The sequence below is a fragment of the Symphodus melops genome, assembly GCF_947650265.1.
Source record: "Symphodus melops genome assembly, chromosome: 7".
Classification (NCBI taxonomy): domain Eukaryota; kingdom Metazoa; phylum Chordata; class Actinopteri; order Labriformes; family Labridae; genus Symphodus; species Symphodus melops.
This window is the reverse complement of record NC_136697.1, coordinates 16,355,359-16,374,330: the sequence shown is the minus strand read 5'-3', so window position 1 is coordinate 16,374,330 and position 18,972 is coordinate 16,355,359. Positions and strand designations below refer to the sequence as shown.

Genomic DNA, 18,972 nt, shown 5'->3' with positions numbered 1-18,972 from the left:
CGGAAGTTTTATGGCTAGCTGACGCTTTTTTTTTTTCTTGCCTGTGTTTTTGCCTGTGTCACTTGAACAAACATCTAGTGTGAGATTGTCTTGTGTGTTTTCCTTAACCACAAAGAACTACATGAGGGTGTAAGTTGCTTTATATTGAAATCAAATTGCATTTCTTTCTTTCTTATTGGCTTTTACGTGTATTGTATGGATAATTGTTGTAAGTCTTGTGTGAAACTCTGAGACCTGGAAAATCCCCCCCTTTCACAAAGGCCTGCTTGGAAAGAAGTGGAGAGAAATGGCCTCCATGTAAAAATGGTGGTGTTTACACTTACATTAACTAAACTCATCCTTCTTGGCAGAGTTTAGGTGAGGCATGACAGACATGTACACAGACTCAAGCTGTCCAAATATGAGTGCAGTGAGAAAGGGCCTGTCCTGAGAGCAGGCGCACCACATGTCCCATAAAGAGGCTGTGAAGAAAAAGGAGAGGAGAGGGGGAGGTAAAGAGTCAGCACACACACTCACCTTATCATGAATGTATAGACACTGAAGTGTTAGCTAAGCATGCTTATAATAGATTATTAGGATTTTTACAGATATTGTTATATAGGGTTAGGGTTAGGGTTAGGGTTAGGGTTAGGTAGCGATTAAAGGTAGAGAAAAAGATCCAACATGACAGAAAACAGGTTTGAGATTTTGCTAATCAGCAAACGCACACGTGGGCATTCTGGTGTTTGGGAGCCGCTTCTCTAAACAAACCTCAGAGCGGCACAGCAGGTAAATGCTATAATTCATCAGAGCGCACACTGCGGCCCAGTTCAGACAGAGAAAGAGAGCTCTATGAGGCATTATTGGAGGTGAATAGTGCGCGGTGGTGCCCCAGCTAGATAAATAAATTCCCAGCGCTCAGGGCCCAGGACCTCACTGGTAGAGAGAACAAACAAGACCAGAGTCAACCTGGGTCACTTCTAAATGTTTATTTCACCCCTCCTTCCCGCCATCCTTCAATCCAAGTCTCCTTCATTCCATCCCCTTCTTCAGCATCCCCCCCCCCAACACACACAGGCTGTAGACCACCCCCCAACAAATAAACACAAGTTGAGCTGCTATGGATACATCATATGACAGACACATGGCTTTTGCTTCCCAGCTACAGGAAACCCACAGACCACCATACCTGGCTTTTTAGGTGTCATTCAGAACAAATGTTTTCATCATTTTTCCTGCACGTTTAAGCGACAGCCACTTTTACACAAAGAACATTCCTTACTTCTTAGTTTTATTTTGGTGCCAAGCTTTGATAAAAAATGGGCACTGGACTGTCACTCTTTGCAACATTGAATACAACGCTGATAAAGGCTGCAGTGCAACTGAAAACAGGATAATGAAAACTCAATCAATATAGTAAAGCAGCCTTTCTTCCCTTGCTGAAGAGCCACCTTTGTCTTTAGTGTGAGCCAAATAAAGCGGCACCAGTCACCTTAGAGTTTGCACCATTTGCCTCTGTCTTTACAGCGTGAAAGTATAAAAAGTAAAGGGTGAGGGAGACGGAGAAAGGCTGAACATTTTCTTGGTACTTGGGGAGGAAAAAAAGAAAATGGTTCTTGGGCTCAATAAATTCATTTCTGGTCTGAATGAAACCAGCAACGTGGAAAAATTTTGCCTTTCAGGCAGGGATGAATGTATGTTTCAACCACACATTAAGCAGTATTAGCGGTCAGTGGAGTGTCTAATGTGACTATTTTTCACAGTGGCCAACTCTGCCCATGATTAGCATAATTAGCAGAGGCAAGCCTATACATATGGAAATAGAAAGTGCCTAAATGCCAACCCTGGTGGAAATTTATGTGTGGTGGCTAACACCACTGGCACATCTGAATAGAATGTAAGTGAAACTGATTTTTCATTTTGTTTCCAGTTTTATACAGTTTTTAAGCTGTTATCTGAGTGTACATGTTTATTTTATTTTATTTTTAAGATGGTGGAAGCTGCAGCATTTACACAATAAAACTGATCATTTTTAGTTTCTCATTTTCGCACAGACGTACATTAGGACTTTCTCCCTCTAAAATAATACAGCTGTCTTTGACGATTAATGAACAGATACAGCGTGAGAGTGGACACAAAAACACACACACACACACACACACACACACACACACACACACACACACACACACACACACTGTATTTCTATAGGTAAGATACCAAAGTGCCAGCTTCTCTTTCTCGCCCCCGGCCTCACCCTCCCACAGCCGACTCTGGCATTGTTTTACAGGCTGGGAAAGTTTTGGTCCATTTGCTTTTGTTGTGCAAAAAAAAAAAAAAAACCTTCCCTCTTTATGTTATTCTGCTGTTTGTTGGGAAACATCTGAAAGAAATTGAAGGGTTGAATGACAAAAAAGGGTTTGAATTCAGTTTGTACTGAAGGATTGTATGGAGGAGCGGCCCATCTGCTGGGAGCAGCCTGCAAGTAGGCTGTGCCCTGGCTCGGGCATGCCATAGGGCAGGTCTGGGGACAGGGAAGACCCAAAGCAGGGCACAGACCTGATTATGATGGGTGCAAAGGTAACAAAAGGAGCAAGAGGGTTTTTGTGGTGCTCGGTGCCAGGCAGGGAGAAAGGATTTTTCATGTCCTTTGATGAAAATGAAAGAAATAAAAGACTTGTGTTAAAGGACACTGTGAAAGGGAAGAAAAGTAAAAGATGGATGGAAGATGGCAGCCAAGACACAGCTTGCTGTTTGTTATATTCTTGTCAATCTATATTGGTCAGACCTTTTTTTTTTACTTTTAAATTGTTGTTTTCTAACTCATTTTCTCCCATAGTGTGAATCAGAAAATGATAGCTACTAGTGCTCTAGATAGCGGGTAAAAACATACATGTCACTTCCAGCCCTCTTCGTCTTGGGTCTTCCTCCATAGCAGCGTGGGGCCTTTCAGAGGCCCCCTAATCCAGCTAATCTACCACACTGAACTTTGAAGGTGGCCTGGTCTGACCTACTACGGCCTGGAACCGGCACTAGGCCTGTAAGCCATGAAGAGAAGAATAGAATAGAATACATTTTAACACAGCACTTTAAAGGTGACCTTGCCTCTGTCCGAGCAGCCAGATGTGAGAAGCCGCACATTTTTCACAGATTTAGGGGATTCGGGGTGTTCAGCTTTTTGGGAAAGGAAGGGTCAGGTGGAGAGGAAATGAGTAAGGTTGGTGGAGACAGGGTTCAGTGTTTACACTGGTGGAGACACACACACTCAGAGGCACACGTGTGCACATATTCATACAAACATTGAACTGTATTTTGTGCGCTCGCAGCCATAAAACCATGTCACACTTTTTTTTATTAGCTTTTCACTTTCTCAACTTTGTAAATGTTGTGAAAGTAATTTCAGTGTTGAAGTGAGTCAATTGACTCAAATGTTGTATCCAAATAAGTTGAGTTGTTTTCTAAGATGTTCGTACCATTTCTCAAAATCATCCACTGAAAGAACTGTTGGTGTTGTAGATTTTGTGATCTCTCTATTTTTGATCATGTTGCCAAACACAGATTAATATTTCATGCTCATGTAATAAAATAACCAGCCGCTGGTTGTTTTGAAACCCCCGACTTCCACACTCAAAGGCGCTTTCTTCCCAGGGTGGGAACATTTCTGGGAACTGTCTCTTTAAGACTGTGTGGAGCGCAGACTGAGTGCAGGAAGAGGATTGGGGGGAGTGAAAGAGAGTGAGAAAAAAGGAGACAGAAGAGAGAGGAAGAGAAGAAGATAAACGAGAAGATAGAAAGAAAGAGATATGAAAAGAAAGGATGAGGTTCCTTAGTGGTGGAGGAAGCACAGCTGAACTTAGCAGACTAGCTGCCGAGCTGAGAGTTGGGTGGTTGGGGCCGGACCAGGGGTTGAGCAGAGAAGGCGAGAAAGAGAGAGGACTGGCTGCCTGGGTGGTCCAGATGGGAGGAACGAGACACAAATAGCTATAATTTACTTCAGGAGGCCTGTAATTACAGAGCCAGAGTCTCTCCGAGCCACCCAGTTCCTGTTGGGATCAAAACCCCACGCTGCAGAGGTTAACATACGAAATGTCAAAAAAGGTTTAACAGATGTCAAAGAGGTTCGCGGGCGGAAATGGTTTTATTTTGTAGTAGCCCTTTTTTTTGATTGGAAATCTGTGTTAGGAGGACAGGGTGTGGAATCAGTGAGAAGTGTAGCTCTAATAAAACCAGATTTTCTGTATTTGTACGTGACACAGTGACAAGATGGTTCAGTAAGAGTCACTTTTAATAAAGAATAACAGTTGTGGAGTCTAAGGAAATGTTTTTTTATTTTTTTTTAAAATTATTATGATTTCTCCTTTGGAATTAATTAAAATGTTAAAGTTAAACCACCAGATTTGCAACAAATATCCAATAAGAGCATTTCCCTATTTGTTTTTTTCTCTCTCTCTCTGCAATGAACTTAGCTAGACACTGAAAAAAAGGCACCTCTGACTGAAAATAAACGAGGTGACCTTTTATTCTGAAGCCCGTGCATAGGTAATTAAAGCCTTGAAAGCAAAGCCTCGAAATATTGGACCAAGTCTCCAAGGCCCACAGTTCTAACCTGATCTCACACTTTCGTGGCGTAGGCTGAATAGTTTGTTTTTTCTTTTCTCCCCATCAATTATAGGAGCCTGCTCCGGGCTGGGGGAGGTGCAGAGAGCGAGAGGGAGAGAGAGAGGAGAAAATGAGATAGAGGGAGGTAGAGATGGACAGAGAGAAAGATGACTTTGGAAATGTAGAGTTAATTAGAACAATGGAAGAAATAGATGCAGCTTAGGAGAAGTGATAAAAAGAGTGACAGAGTTGAGATTTAGGAGATTCAAGACTTTTCCCCACTTTCCCCCTTTCTCTCCCCCTCCCTCCGTCTCAGGGGTTGTCATGTAGTGGGACAGCGAGAGGGGCAGACGGGCCCTCTGTGATCCAGCGCGGCATGTTTCATGTCCACTTGGCACAAGCACAGATCCCCCCGGCTGGCAAACTCTTTTCAGGGCAACCTCCTGTAATTAGGGGGCTGGAGTCTACCACACAGCACAACATAGCTCTCCCTCTTCGTGTTTTTTCATCATCTTTCTTACTCTTTTTTTTATTGCTCCATCAATTTACTTACCTTCTTATTATTATTGTTGTTTAAACCTCTTTCTTTCTTTCATCCCAAAAAAATGTCCCTAAAGTCTGACCACTTGTAGATGTCTTAAGTTTAACAAACCTACTACTTTTCAATTCAAAGTAGCTTTATCAATACTTGCAGCACTTAACAGAGTGGCAGAGGGGTTTTGGGGGCATCGCAGTGCTGGTTTTCCTAACTAACAGGGCACATCTGTTCTGCAGAAGGAGCCAATGAGAAGCTGTATTACTCATTTCTCTTGGCCAGACTCTGGCTTGTGTGAAGTTCCTTCAAAACCAACACTGGCGAGGGCCAAGGGCGTTGGTCGATATACGTGTGTGTGTTCTTGTGTAAGTGAATGTGCAGATATATATTATAGCAACACACTTTGTGATAGGATTCAAATATGTTTGTGCATAGGAAAGTAAATGAGGTGCTGATGTATGAAAAGTATCTATCTATCTATCTATCTATCTATCTATCTATCTATCTATCTATCTATCTATCTATCTATCTATCTATCTATCTATCTATCTATCTATCTATCTATCTATCTATCTATCTATCTATCTATCTATCCACCCACCCACCCACCCACCCACCCACCCATCCATCCATCCATCCATCCATCCATCCATCTATTGCGAGAAATCCGTACAAATTTGTCCTATTTTCTTTCTTTCGTAGCTGGCAGTCGGGTAAGCACAGAGCTTCGTTACACCAAGGAGAAGCAGGGAGAGGAGTCAGTATTTACCTCACAGATGCTCATTCAAACTCCCAAAGAAGAGGGCACCAATATTCTTACCCAGGAAGCATTGCTGGTTCACATGGAGGCCGCCCTGTCTGCCAGCAAGGTCCAGGTGTCGCTGTTTGGAAAGTGAGTGGACCACATGCCATTCTGTGTTAGCAGTGCTAATGCTTCAGTATATATATATATATATATATATATATATTTTTTTTTTTTTAAATAACTAATACTAACTTAATACTTATATTTTTCTCTTTTCTAGATCCTGGGATCTAAACAAAATATGCTATAAATCAGGTGTTCCTATTATAGAAAATGTCATGATTGAAAGGGTGAGTTGATAATAATCAATTTATTTCCCATTATAAATGTATTTTTCCCTTACTTGATGTAACCCTTCTGTCTATTTCCTCAACCCAGATGATTGACAAGCTATTTCCCTGTATGATCATCACTCCATTGGACTGTTTTTGGGAAGGGGCCAAACTTCAAGGAGGTTCCGCCTATTTACCGTAAGTCTTTCAATATTTAACCACCTTGCAAATTGTTTGGCCTTGATTCCATCAGCAGACTAGCTTTTAGAGGGGTCCATCATTTTTTACTCATGCTCGATGAAGACATACAGTTGGGCTTTGAAAAGTCTGTCAGTGGGTGCTGTGACTGACAGAGGTGGTCAGTAATAGAGTTCTTTTAGGGCCCAGAGAGGGACTCGGGAGGGAGGGATGGACAGAGAGAGAGAGAGAAGAGATAGAGAGAGAGAGAGAGAGAGAGAGAGAGAGAGAGAGGAGATATGGTTGCTGGAGAAAACTGGGTGGTGGGTTGGTAGAACGGAGGACGGGGAGGCGGTGGCGGCGGCGGTGGTGGTGGTGGTAGGGGAGCCCTTTGGGTCAGACAATGGTAAGCATTCTTTCAGTTTACGAGTGAGTGTCCATCAGTGCAGGGGCCCCGGAGGAGGGAGGGGGGGGGGGGGGGGGGTCGGCTTTGTCAGCTCACGACTAACACTCGGCATTCTCATGGTAATGCCTCGGGCTCCCAGCTCCCAAGTTGTCCAACAAATAAATGGGCAGTATTCAAGCCTCAAGTCCCCCGAGAAAGACTGAGAGAGGCTACAAGACGGTTAACAGTGGAGTCTGGGCGTATTTGGGCATTTGTGGATTCAGGTTTTTTTACCTTCTTTTTTTCCAGGGCAGAGTTCTCTTGAGAAATTGAGTCACTGAAAGACAGCTTTTTTTGTCGTCAGAGGTGATATTTCAATTGAGCCCTTGATTTATAAAAGATAGTTTAGCTCATAGCAGATGTTTCTAAGCAGACAACTTACTTGTTTATATTCCTGTCGAGAGCTGACAGCTGTATGTTGCATGACAAGCAAGTACACACAGAAACAAACACAAGTTTCCCATCTTTAGCATCTCCCAGTTGGCTTGTGAGAAAGCAGAGCGACAGAGGGAGCGAGAGAGAGAGAGAGAGACAGAGAGAGAGAGAGAAGGGGGTCTTTGATGATTCACACGTCTTCCAAGGATTCCTGTAAATCGCACAAAGTGTTCGGCATCTGTTGTTGTTTATCAAATGTCGTTTTAAACTTGTTTTTTTTTTTCTCATGTGGGGAAGAGGGGAACTTGCGGCGGTCATTGAGGCCTGTGTGCCGAGAGTTAGGCTTCAGCTTGACTTCAGCTCTATTTTAAATTTGAAAAAAGGAAAAATTTAATGTACAGAGGGAGACAGGAGAAATGAGTTAGGAAGAGAGAGAGAAAGAGAGCGCTAACAAAGAGCGGTAATCTATGAAAAAACAAAAGGGCCCAGGCCCGGTTCACTCAAGCAAAAAGTGGCTGAGTGGCTGTGTCTTTGCAAGCAGCAGTAAAAGAGCCTGGTATGTGGGAATAGAAGAGGAGCGCTCTTCATGAGCCATTGTAGGAAGATTGGGATTCTTTTATTTTCCTCCTCTCTTTCTGTCCGTTGTCATTTTTTTTGTGTGTGTGTGAAAAGAATCACAACATATAAATTGGTAGATTAGGGGGCAGCAGTAGCTCAGTCTAAAGGGATTGAGTTAGGAACCAGAGGGTTGCCTGTTCAAGTCCGAGTACACACTTGTATGAAAGTACAGGTCTGGTTACTGGAGACTTCATAACCATAACAAAATCAAAAAGTTTCATTTCATTGCAAAATGTGACTTAAAGTCCTTAATGTGAAGCTCATTTTAAATTATACTGTAGAGAAAAAGTACAGTATGTGACGCTAAGGAGTTAGCACTGTAGCTGCACATGTCACAAAGCAAATAGTGTGGTTCCTCAATTGATTCCCCTTCTTAACTCACCTTTTTCCCTCTCATTCTCCCCACCTCCCTCCCTCCTTATCAAGATGTTTGGGAGGAAGAGGTAATTGTTATGACTCAGTGCAGGACATTGAGGAATGGAAGTGAGCGGGCAGCCACCATGCCTTTTCCCTGGGCATTGTGGCGGCGTGAAACAGGATAATAAACGCTATTTTATCCTGTATCTGCAGCTAGTCTCTTGCATAGCCCAGCACAGCAGAATAGAGAGGGAGAGAGAGAGAGAGAGAGAGAGAATAACACTGAACTGAAGGAGCCCTAGTATTTTTCTACTCTGAGTAAAAATGAGCAGAGTTTAGATAACAATTATGAGTTTCTTTTTGGGATTATTGTCAAAAGTCTCTTGCATGATGTTCATTGTTTTTTTGTCTTTGCTTTGCAGGGGCATGCCAGACATCCAGTGGATGAATTTGGATCCAGTGAAGCTGATGGAGGAGCTGAGTCAGTTCACTTCACTCGAAGGATTTAAAGAGATGCTGGACAAAGCACAGGTAAGAACACAAATACACACTGAGAGATTTACTGAATGAAACACTTTTTTTAAAAATCCACTAGTTGCATACTTTTCCCCACTCATAGATGTGTATTATTTTTTGATTCTTTAGGTGGGACATGCTTATATGAACAGACCATGTTTAGACCCCTCAGACCCTGACTGCCCCCTCAGTGCCCCCAACAAGGAGCAAGGAGAGGTAAAAAAAAAAAAGACATTTCAGTCATGTAAAAAGAAAAACAATAACTAGAGAAATATGGCAGCAATGCCTAGAAATATAATGTGAGTACCTAACTTGTTTTCCTGTCTGTTTCTCTGTGGCTCATCTATTCAGAGTCCTGACATTGCTGGGCGTCTCCAGGGTGGTTGCCATGGATTCAGCCGGAAGTTCATGCACTGGCAGGAGGAGCTGATCCTGGGAGGGCGGATAAAGAGCAGCCAGGATGCTCTGTTGAGGTGTGTGCTTTTAAAAACATGTACAGCAACATCACACGCTGCAGTTTGGGGGTATTCTACAGGTTACATTATGTTGTCTTACCGGAACATGTAACAGTAAAAGGAGGGTTGTGTGATTGCTTTCCCTCAAGCTGTGGGACTGGAATCTGTGTAACCTCTTATAACCCAACACACACATGCTAGGAATGCCTTGTACTGAGAGGGATCAGTTTCCTGTTTGACCCTAGTCTAGGATAGGCCAATTAAAGATGATTGACAGACACATGAAGCCCCCCCCACAGCGCCACACATTTGTTGTGCATGAGGTATAGAAGAAGGAAAACTGAAACAAAAATCTTCTGTGCACCAATCGACTTCAACTATATTTTAAAGCATGCACTGCAGCTCACGAAGACTCTGCAAAGAAATCCTGCAATCACAGCCCAAGAGGCCAGCAGACAGGCCGACTAGATAAGACCTGCTTTAAGCTGTTTACACTGGCAGATACACAGACAGGGAAGGAAGACAATCCGAAAAGAAATGACACCTGCCTTGAGCTGTTCATTAGGAAGTGTGTTCCTGCAGCCAAAATGTCTGACGTGATGACTTCTAATGTGCTACCTTGGTAGATTGATGATGCAGTGCAGTCTTAAACTCAGTTCTACGCACAATAAACCACGTTTGCATGACATCTCGGCCGCGTCTTGAGCTAATGCTTGTGTGTTGTTTTGCAGTGCGGAGGCTTTACAAACCATGTTCCTGTTGATGAGTCCCAAGCAGCTGTACGAGCACTTTAAAGACGACTACGAGATCCACGACATCAACTGGAATGAAGAAAAGGCCACCGCCATCCTCGAGTCCTGGCAGAGGAAATTTGTGGAGGTGCAGATACACACCAATACACAGATGACTATAAATATACTTGAATGCCGACATGCATACATTTATATATGAAAAAAAAAAAAAAAAAAAAGGCACAAATAACTAAAATATGGAAAAGTACATTTTTATGGGGCAAACAACATGGGGGGGGGGGGGCGATGAGGATAATGAGGAGGCATTTCCTTGTCCCTATGTGGTCTTGTTTTTCTTTGGCACTAAACACACACACACACACACACGCTGCATGGGACTTTTCTGCAGTGTCTGAATTCCATCAGTCTTCAGCTCCCTTGTAAAGGGAATCACACGGCACACCAGGGCAGTAGATGTGTATATGTGTGTGTAGGTGTGTGTGTCTGTGTGTCTGTGTGTGTGTGTGTGTGTGTGTGTGTGTGTGGTAGGCCAAACAACCCTCTCTGATAGAGCCCTAGTTATAGGAACAAGCTGTTGCTGTGATAGCTGACACCCACCACGTTGAGGGTAAGGAGAGAGGGAGAAGAGAGGGGATGTGTGTGAGTGAGGGAGGACAGAGAACAATCCCAAACATTACCTGACAAAAACACAACACGCTTCCTCCTGACTGAACAAAGTATAAAATCAGAGTATTTAATATATCCTATGATAACTAAACACGACTGGGTCGACACTTCGGAGGAGTTTTTCTCTGCTTGTGGCACAGAGAGGAGGGAGCCGTTTTCCAGGCCATATGATCCCATCCCTTTGACTTTTGACCTCACAACCTCTGGCATCTGTGCTCATTACTCCTTAGTTGTCATACATACACTTGCACTCACACACATGCTAGCACATGTAAAAACACACTCACACATCCTTACTCACTGTTGCACAAGTTTCAAAGGGACAGTGTGTTTTTTTTTTTTTTTTTTGGGGGGGGGGGGGGTTAAAAGTCCCTAGTACATGGAGCTGTGGGAGACATTGTGTAGAATTGGGAAAATAATCTGCAGCTTTAGTCACACAGCTTATAGCTTAACAATTAATTATTATTATGGTATTTATCTTTCAGATTGTCCACCACAGTATCGCAGATAACTCCACCCAGTCCATCCATGCATTTTCCACCACCACCCTCAATGACATCATGAAATCCTTCTCTGATGTCAGCGTCATCAGGGTGGCCGGAGGATACCTGCTCATGGTGAGAAAAACACTGGATTTAAGTCCGAAATGTACCCTAGTAAGCTTGTGAAAATATTTGACTGTGCTCAAATGTAACGTGGATGTTTCTTCTCCAGCTGGCCTACGCCTGTGTAACCATGCTAAGGTGGGACTGTGCCAAATCCCAGGGGGCTGTGGGACTGGCTGGGGTGCTGTTAGTGGCTCTATCTGTGGCTGCAGGACTCGGTCTTTGCTCCCTGCTTGGGCTGTCCTTCAACGCTGCAACGACACAGGTACAACACAAAGACAAGTCTTTTAACCTGCTGTGTTACTTTAATTCAAATAAACATTTAGTTGATTTAAGGCCTTGATTTGAATATCAAACACTTAAGCTCCTTGTGACTCTTTCCCATCACAGGTGCTCCCCTTCCTTGCACTTGGGATTGGTGTGGATGACATGTTTCTGTTGGCTCATTCCTTCACTGAAGCTGGGAGTAACATCCCCTTCAAGGTACCTTTGTGTGATACTTTTATCTCCCTCTCTTTCTCCCCTCCTCTCCTCTTCTCATTTTAAGTTATTTTCTTCTGTGTTTCAAAGGAACGGACTGGAGATTGTTTGCGTCGCACCGGCACTAGTGTGGCTCTGACTTCCATCAACAACATGATCGCCTTCTTCATGGCAGCTCTTGTACCCATCCCTGCGTTACGAGCTTTCTCTTTGCAGGTATGTTTTTTTGCACATCCATTCACACACTCTTACCCGCATGCGCAGTGACATAAACACATGTACACAATCGCACCCCGAGAGGCCCGGGGCTCCTTTGAAAATGAAAGAGATAACTTAAGAGAGGTGACACTTATTCAGAGCAAGGAAAGCCTTTGTTGTTAGTTTTATTGCCACTGCACCTACAGGGCCAACTTTTCTTAGCATGTGCGTGTCTCTGCCTGTGTGTATTATGTGCATAGACTTTTGTGTGCATGTGTGTAATTTGGAATAATCAGAGCAAAGAGAGAGTGATAAACAGACAGAGAAAGAGAGAGAGAGCAAGAGGGAGAGAGGGGGGGAAGGAGTGGATCAGTATATCACTGGCCCGTCAAGGCGGTTTGCTCTGATCTGTGACTAACTGTGGGTGGTCTGAAATGCACAAGCACACACACAAATACACACAAGAAGATGTACACTGAGTGGAAACCACAGCCAGTTAGAATGTCAGCTTCGGGGAACGGGGTGAGTGAAGGGTGATGGTTTTGCTCAAACTCGTAACATATATATTCCCTCCCTTCAACATTTTTTCTTAGTGTTTCTTGTAATTCTTTTATTTTGGCGTTCTTTTCTCTCTCTCTCTCTCTCTCTCTCTCTCTCTCTCTCTCTCTCTCTCTCTCTCTCTCTCCCTTTCTGGCTCGCTCAGTATTCCTGGCTGGTGATTTAGAGCAAGGATTTCTTCGTTTTCTGGGCTGTGGTCTCAGATGCTGAAAAAAATAAAAAGAGCTCTGATTCTCCCCAGCTGGAATATGGTGTTTGTAATTTCACATGATTGTCCCTGTTTTTCTCACTTTGTTTCTCTCTCCCTATTTTTTCCCCCAAGGCTGCCATTGTGGTCGTGTTCAACTTCGCCATGGTGCTGCTCATCTTTCCCGCCATCCTCAGCCTGGACCTCCACAGGCGGGAGGACAAGCGTTTGGACGTCCTCTGCTGCCTGTACAGCCCCTGTGCTGACCGTGTCATCCAACTCTCCCCGCATGAGCTGTCGGACGCTGGAGAGCAGCCGAACACTCCTACGACAGCCCACACACACCAGTACACGGGAGGGTCGACAATCACCACCAGCACCCAGATCACTACCACAGTGCAGGCGTTCACACAATGTGATGCAGCAGGTCAGCATATCGTCACCATCCTGCCACCTACATCACAGATCTCCACCAGCCCGACATCCATCATCGTCTGCCCTCCTTCGCAGCCTCAAGGTAGAAATAAATGATGTGACATTTTGTACAAATAGTTTTGCAGAAGCATTTTTAGGTTAGGTTCTTCATTACATTCCTTGTTGCGAAATGCTGAAAACTAATTATATGATGTAATTTCTGACCTTTAAAATAGATTGTGTATCACAGTAGAAATGCTCCTGCTAAAATCAAATGTTACATAAATAAATAAATGCAAAAACACCAATTTTTTTACTTGTCTATCCTCCACTATAGCCCTCACTCCTTCCCCCACCACCACCTCTGTGCCAGATCCCTATGGATCCCAGCTCTTCACCCCGACCTCCAGCTCCACACGGGACCTTCTTGCCCAGGTGGAGGATTCCAAATCAGGAAAGAAGTGTGTCCCGCTCCCTTTCCTCCACTGGAACCTATCCAGCTTTGCCAGGGAAAAATATGCCCCTCTGCTCCTCAAGCCCAAAAGCAAAGCAATTGTGGTGGTTTTCTTTCTGGGCCTCCTGGGCCTCAGCCTGTATGGGACTACCATGGTGCACGACGGCCTCTACCTTACAGACATCGTGCCACGCGACACCAAGGAGTATGACTTCATCGATGCCCAGTTCAAATATTTCTCCTTCTATAACATGTATCTGGTCACCATGGATGGGTTCGATTACGCGCGGTCGCAGAGACTCCTGATCCAGCTACACAACGCCTTTAACTCTGTGAAATATGTGGTCAGAGACAGCGACGGAAAACTGCCCCGGATGTGGCTGCACTACTTCCAGGACTGGCTCAGAGGTAAAACAAATCAGTCTCATGGGTGTTTTGTGTGTGTGTGTGTGTGAGTCAGGTAATTAGGAATGCTCTGCCCCTCTGAGGGTTTCTGGTGATGATGTCAGAATTGTGTCAATGTGCAGCAGGTTTTTTCAGGTGTGAGGCCAGGAGCGAGTGTCTATTTGTGAGTGTCGGAGAGAATGTGCTAAGGGTGAATGAGAGTTCAGTCATGCTGTTTGCCTCCATCCACCTGGGCCTGGGGGGGGGGGCTGCATAAGACAGGTTGGGGTTATAGGTTATCTTGGCATGTGTGTGTGTGTGTGTGTGTGTGTGTGTGTGTGTGTGTGGGTGGGTGGGTGTGTGAATGTGTGAGAGAGTATGTCCTCAGGCTATGACATGTCATAGGTGCATTCAAGAGGAAGTGAACACTACTGGGTCAATTAAAGCCAGCTAGAAAAGACAAACAGATTAGATTTCTTAAAATCTAAGTATGCCTGTCCACAGTTACCTATAGTTTTATGATGAAGGAAAACTTACAGGAATAGAAAGTTTAGCAATGACAATCACAATAAAGTTGTTTTTTTTTGGTGTGTGTTTTACCTATTGCAGGTCTTCAGGCTGCATTTGATGCTGACTGGCAGGCAGGGAGGATTACCACTGACAGCTATCGCAACGGCACAGAGGACGGAGCACTGGCGTACAAGCTCCTCATCCAGACCGGCTCCAAGAAAGAGCCTTTCAACTACAGCCAGGTATGTCCATAAGCTACCAGAAAGACTCTAAAACAGACCTGCCTCTCAATCCTTTGACTGTGTGTGTGGCATTTCAGACAACTGAATCACCGGTTGTCCTTTTGCCATTTAATTTGACACAAACTTTTGCATTATTTTTCTCTAGCTGACTTCTCGTCGCCTGGTGGATGCAGAGGGTTTGATCCCCCCAGAGGTGTTTTACATTTACCTGACAGTCTGGGTCAGTAATGATCCCCTTGGCTATGCTGCCGCCCAGGCTAACTTTTACCCACATCCTCGAGAGTGGATTCACGACAAGTATGACACTACAGGGGAGAATCTGCGCAGTAAGTGTCTTTCACATATTATTTATACCAAAAGAAAAAAAAATGTTTATCACAAACTGATTTCAAATGCCAACTTTGTTTTTGTTGCTCCCCTGCAGTCCCAGCTGCAGAGCCTTTAGAGTTTGCCCAGTTCCCCTTCTACCTGAACGGCCTTCGCCAAGCCAGCGACTTTGTAGAGGCCATCGAGAGTGTGCGGGCAATCTGTGATGAGTTTGGCCGCAAGGGCGTCCTCAACTACCCAAACGGATACCCCTTCCTGTTTTGGGAGCAGTACATCGGACTCAGACACTGGTTCCTGCTGGCCATCAGTGTGGTTCTGGCCTGCACTTTCCTGGTCTGTGCCATTCTGCTGCTCAATCCCTGGACCGCCGGCATTATTGTAAGCACTTAAACTCTCAGTCTCATCCATCCTGTTGCTCTTCTTCTCCTCCTCTGCCCCTTTCTATCCTAGATTTCATCCCACCTCAACAACATCATTAGCCTCTTCCTCCCTCTCTTCTTCATCTCACTTTCTTCTCACCCTCCTCAGCACAGCTCAATAACACTGTCTAGGGGGCCCCTTTTTCTCTGCGGAGGGCCAGTACGCACACACACATACACACACACACAGAGACCTTTGTCATTCTAATGCAGGCTGGGCTGGCCTTAGAAAAGGAAATGCAAAGGAGCAAGAAAGGCTTTGCCCTCCTGAAGCCTCTACCTCCAATTCCCTCACTGCTTTTGTCAGGGGGGAGAGGGAGAGACTTGGGGACAGGACGGATCTGCCCAGTTGCGACCTTGGCCTGCTAAACCCATCCATCAGTGATATGTGTGTGTGTGTGTGTGTGTGTGTGTGTGTGTGTGTAAGGAAGGAAGAGAAAGAGTGAGAAAACGACAGTCTGATGTTCACTGGTCGGAAAACATTTCACACACAAGCTGGTGGGACCGCTACTCCTTAAGGGCCCCCCAAACTCACACACACATGCACGCAAATCCACATCTCCCTCAATGTTGGGGGCTGAAGTGTAGCGTAACAACAGTGCCAGCTTCAGTTGGAATGTGTTTAATTTAAGCTGCACTGATTGAGACAGCAACACAACACAATCTCCTAGGACAGACAGCTAGCTAGAGAGAGAGAGAGAGAGCAAGGGTTCATGCATCTACAGTTTCTAAGCATCGGCCCGCCTCTAAAGATTTCACCCGGCATGTACTGTATGTGGTGGACCAATAAAACGGCTTTTATCATTTCCAATTTAACCGTGCCCCTGCTCAGAGCCCCTGCTGAGATCAAAAGCTCCTTTTGAGCTGGGAAACGTTTTCTCCTTCTTGTTTTTTAAGACTTGGTGCTGTTTGTATTTTCGTTCTTTTACAGCACAGGAACACTGCGTTAGTAAAATGTTGCATTCAAATATCGGAAACAATAAAATCTGCACACAGGCTTGCTATCTTGTAAAACAAAAGAGGACGTTTCCAAGAATGGAGACAAATGTCAATAATATGGAGTTATGGGAGTGCCCATGTTCTGTCGTCTCAGTCGAGTGTCAATCATTCCCACCACCTTGTAGAAGGAAGAGTAGAAAGAGAAGGGTGGAGGGGGAGGGAGTGAGGGAAGCTGCAAGCCTCAGGGTGGGTCACTTGACACCATGTGGTGAGGACCCTGAGCCCAGGGTCAAAGATTGTGTGAGGTGAAAAGGCAAAAAGGCTCAACTCAACTCACACTCAGGATGGATTTTTGCTTGTAACCTGTTTGTTTCTTTGTTATGATACTATTCATCAAGAAATAGCAGATGGAAATTCTTCAGTGTGTAACACTTCCTTTCCATGTTTGACTCTCAGGTGTTCATCTTGGCCATGATGACGATGGAGTTGTTTGGCATCATGGGTCTGATCGGCATCAAACTTAGTGCCATCCCTGTGGTTATCCTTATTGCCTCTGTGGGCATCGGAGTGGAGTTCACCGTCCACATTGCACTGGTAAGTCCAGACTCAGCACACACACACACACTCATGGATTTACTGTAAGGGAGGCTGAGCTCCCAATATTAAACACCTACTTAACTTGAAACCTGATGCTTTAGTCTGACTGTTAGATACTTACTATGAGACAATACTGTTAGTTTTCTGTCAGTTGCTTGTGTATTTGTCTGCAAAAGAGAATAATTATATTCGATCAGGATTATGATTTTTAATTAAAAGTCATGTAAAATTTGTATTGCTAAAATAAAAATAGACATGTTATCATAGCAATATGCTGTTTTGGGTTGTTTTAACATCAGAGCACAGTACATACCTCTGGGGTGTATAAATCCTGAAATGGAAAGTGATAAAGGTGAAAGAAGTGTGATTAAAGATTTACAAGGAAGCTTGTGTAGCGCAGTGATCCCCTACAAAACCAAAAGCAGGAATTGTGGTGCGTGCCAAGCCTCGCCACAAGCAGTAGTTTTGTGTGATCGGCAAAATTTCCAACCCATTTCCCCCTCCTTTTCCCTGCCGCAGGGCTTCCTGACAGCGATTGGCAACAGAAACAATCGCTCGGCAGTGGCTTTGGAGCACATGTTCGCCCCGGTGGTTGACGGAGCGATTTCTACTCTGCTGGGCGTTCTCATGCTGGCAGGCTCCGAGTTTGACTTCATCATGAGGTGAGACACAGAATTTGTGTGTTTCTGCGACAGTGTATGTGTGTACATTCAAAAAGTGGCGTCACTCACATAAACAGAAATGTTGTGTGCACCTTCCAAAAGCCCATTTGTTACTTTCAGAAGACGCAGTGTTTTGGTTTGTCACCATTCGTGTGTGTGTGTGTGTGTGTGTGTGTGTGTGTGTGTGTGTGTGTGTGTGTGTGTGTGTGTGTGTGTGTGTGTGTGTCTGTCTGTCTGTCTGTCTGTCTGTGTATGTATGTGTGGAGCCAGTTGTTAAACTTCTTTTTGGGACGGAACCTGCATGCACCCTGACCCCCCTACTCCTGTTGGGGGGGTCAGGGTGCATGCAGGTGGAAATGTTATACCCCTATTTATGCACACACACACACACACACACACACACACACACACACACACACACACACACACACACACACACACACACACACACAAAGTGACAGATATGCACCTGGTTCTGTCATTCTGGGCACCCACACATCCGTCTCCCCAACCTCAGAGCACAACAAATGGGGAAAACATCAAGGGTGTGTAGCAGCTGCTCATAAACATGGAAGTGTTCTCCTACCCACTGGGTGATGTGTGTGTGTCTCTCTCTCTCTCACACACACACCTACACACACACACGCACACACACACAGACAAGGGAATCTGTAAAAATTCCTATCATCCATTTGGCATTCTATCCTCCATGTTGGGTGCCGTAATAAAAAAAGAAGCTAAATTTGAACTGGTCAGTCTGTCAGATGGTTTGAAGCCCACCAACAGACATCACCCCACTAACCGTGTGTGTGCGTGCGCGTGTGTGTATGTGTGTGAGTTTGTGCCTGTGTGTACTTGTGTGTGTGGGGGTTTTCTACCACTGTTGCATGGTCAGAGTGGAAAAAAAGGCAAATAGCTTGATGTTTTTCAACCGAATGTGGTCCGGGCCCAAACCCGAAACCACAACCTTGAGCTCACAGACTGCAGCAGTCCTCCATGACATAAAAAGAGCAGCCTTTTCTGTAGAAACGGAGACAGAAAGGAGAGAGAAGGGGAAGATCTCTGAGGGTGGCTTCTTTGCATTTTATATGAAGCCCCAGAGGGTGTGTAGATAAAGTAGGATAAACAGACTTTGTGTTGGAATTGAGAGATGAAAAGATGTAAATTAGTACAACAAGAGATAAACTTTAGGGGGAAATGAGGAAAGGATTTGGAAAGAGAGACATCGTTTCTCCCAATGAGAAAGTTAGACAGAGGGAACGAAAATCTCCGTTGGCGGTCTTGTTTAGCTGTAGCTGTGCTCGGATGAATGGGGCAAGCCTGAGCTAGCTAGCTTGGGAGGGAGTAGCATAAATATACTGCTGTAAACATTTCCTGGCCTTCTAATGCACTGAATAAACAGCAAGCCTAACTCAGCTCTGCTCAGAGTCCTCTGTCTCACATGC

At 44.6% G+C, this 18,972-nt stretch overlaps 1 protein-coding gene across 1 annotated transcript in view; it reads left to right on the top strand.

Moving 5' to 3' along the window:
* ptch2 (patched 2) overlaps positions 1-18,972 on the top strand; it is a 29,135-nt gene that overhangs the window by 5,348 nt on the left and 4,815 nt on the right. The window contains exons 3-20 of the mRNA XM_079347403.1: positions 5,816-6,005; positions 6,139-6,208; positions 6,297-6,388; positions 8,585-8,693; positions 8,808-8,894; positions 9,030-9,151; positions 9,865-10,012; positions 11,037-11,168; positions 11,266-11,421; positions 11,547-11,639; positions 11,727-11,852; positions 12,715-13,096; positions 13,331-13,855; positions 14,441-14,583; positions 14,729-14,909; positions 15,008-15,288; positions 16,725-16,862; positions 17,385-17,527. Of these exons, the coding sequence (XP_079203529.1) occupies positions 5,816-6,005; positions 6,139-6,208; positions 6,297-6,388; positions 8,585-8,693; positions 8,808-8,894; positions 9,030-9,151; positions 9,865-10,012; positions 11,037-11,168; positions 11,266-11,421; positions 11,547-11,639; positions 11,727-11,852; positions 12,715-13,096; positions 13,331-13,855; positions 14,441-14,583; positions 14,729-14,909; positions 15,008-15,288; positions 16,725-16,862; positions 17,385-17,527 (3,118 nt within the window). The remainder of the gene's footprint in view (positions 1-5,815; positions 6,006-6,138; positions 6,209-6,296; positions 6,389-8,584; positions 8,694-8,807; positions 8,895-9,029; positions 9,152-9,864; positions 10,013-11,036; positions 11,169-11,265; positions 11,422-11,546; positions 11,640-11,726; positions 11,853-12,714; positions 13,097-13,330; positions 13,856-14,440; positions 14,584-14,728; positions 14,910-15,007; positions 15,289-16,724; positions 16,863-17,384; positions 17,528-18,972) is intronic.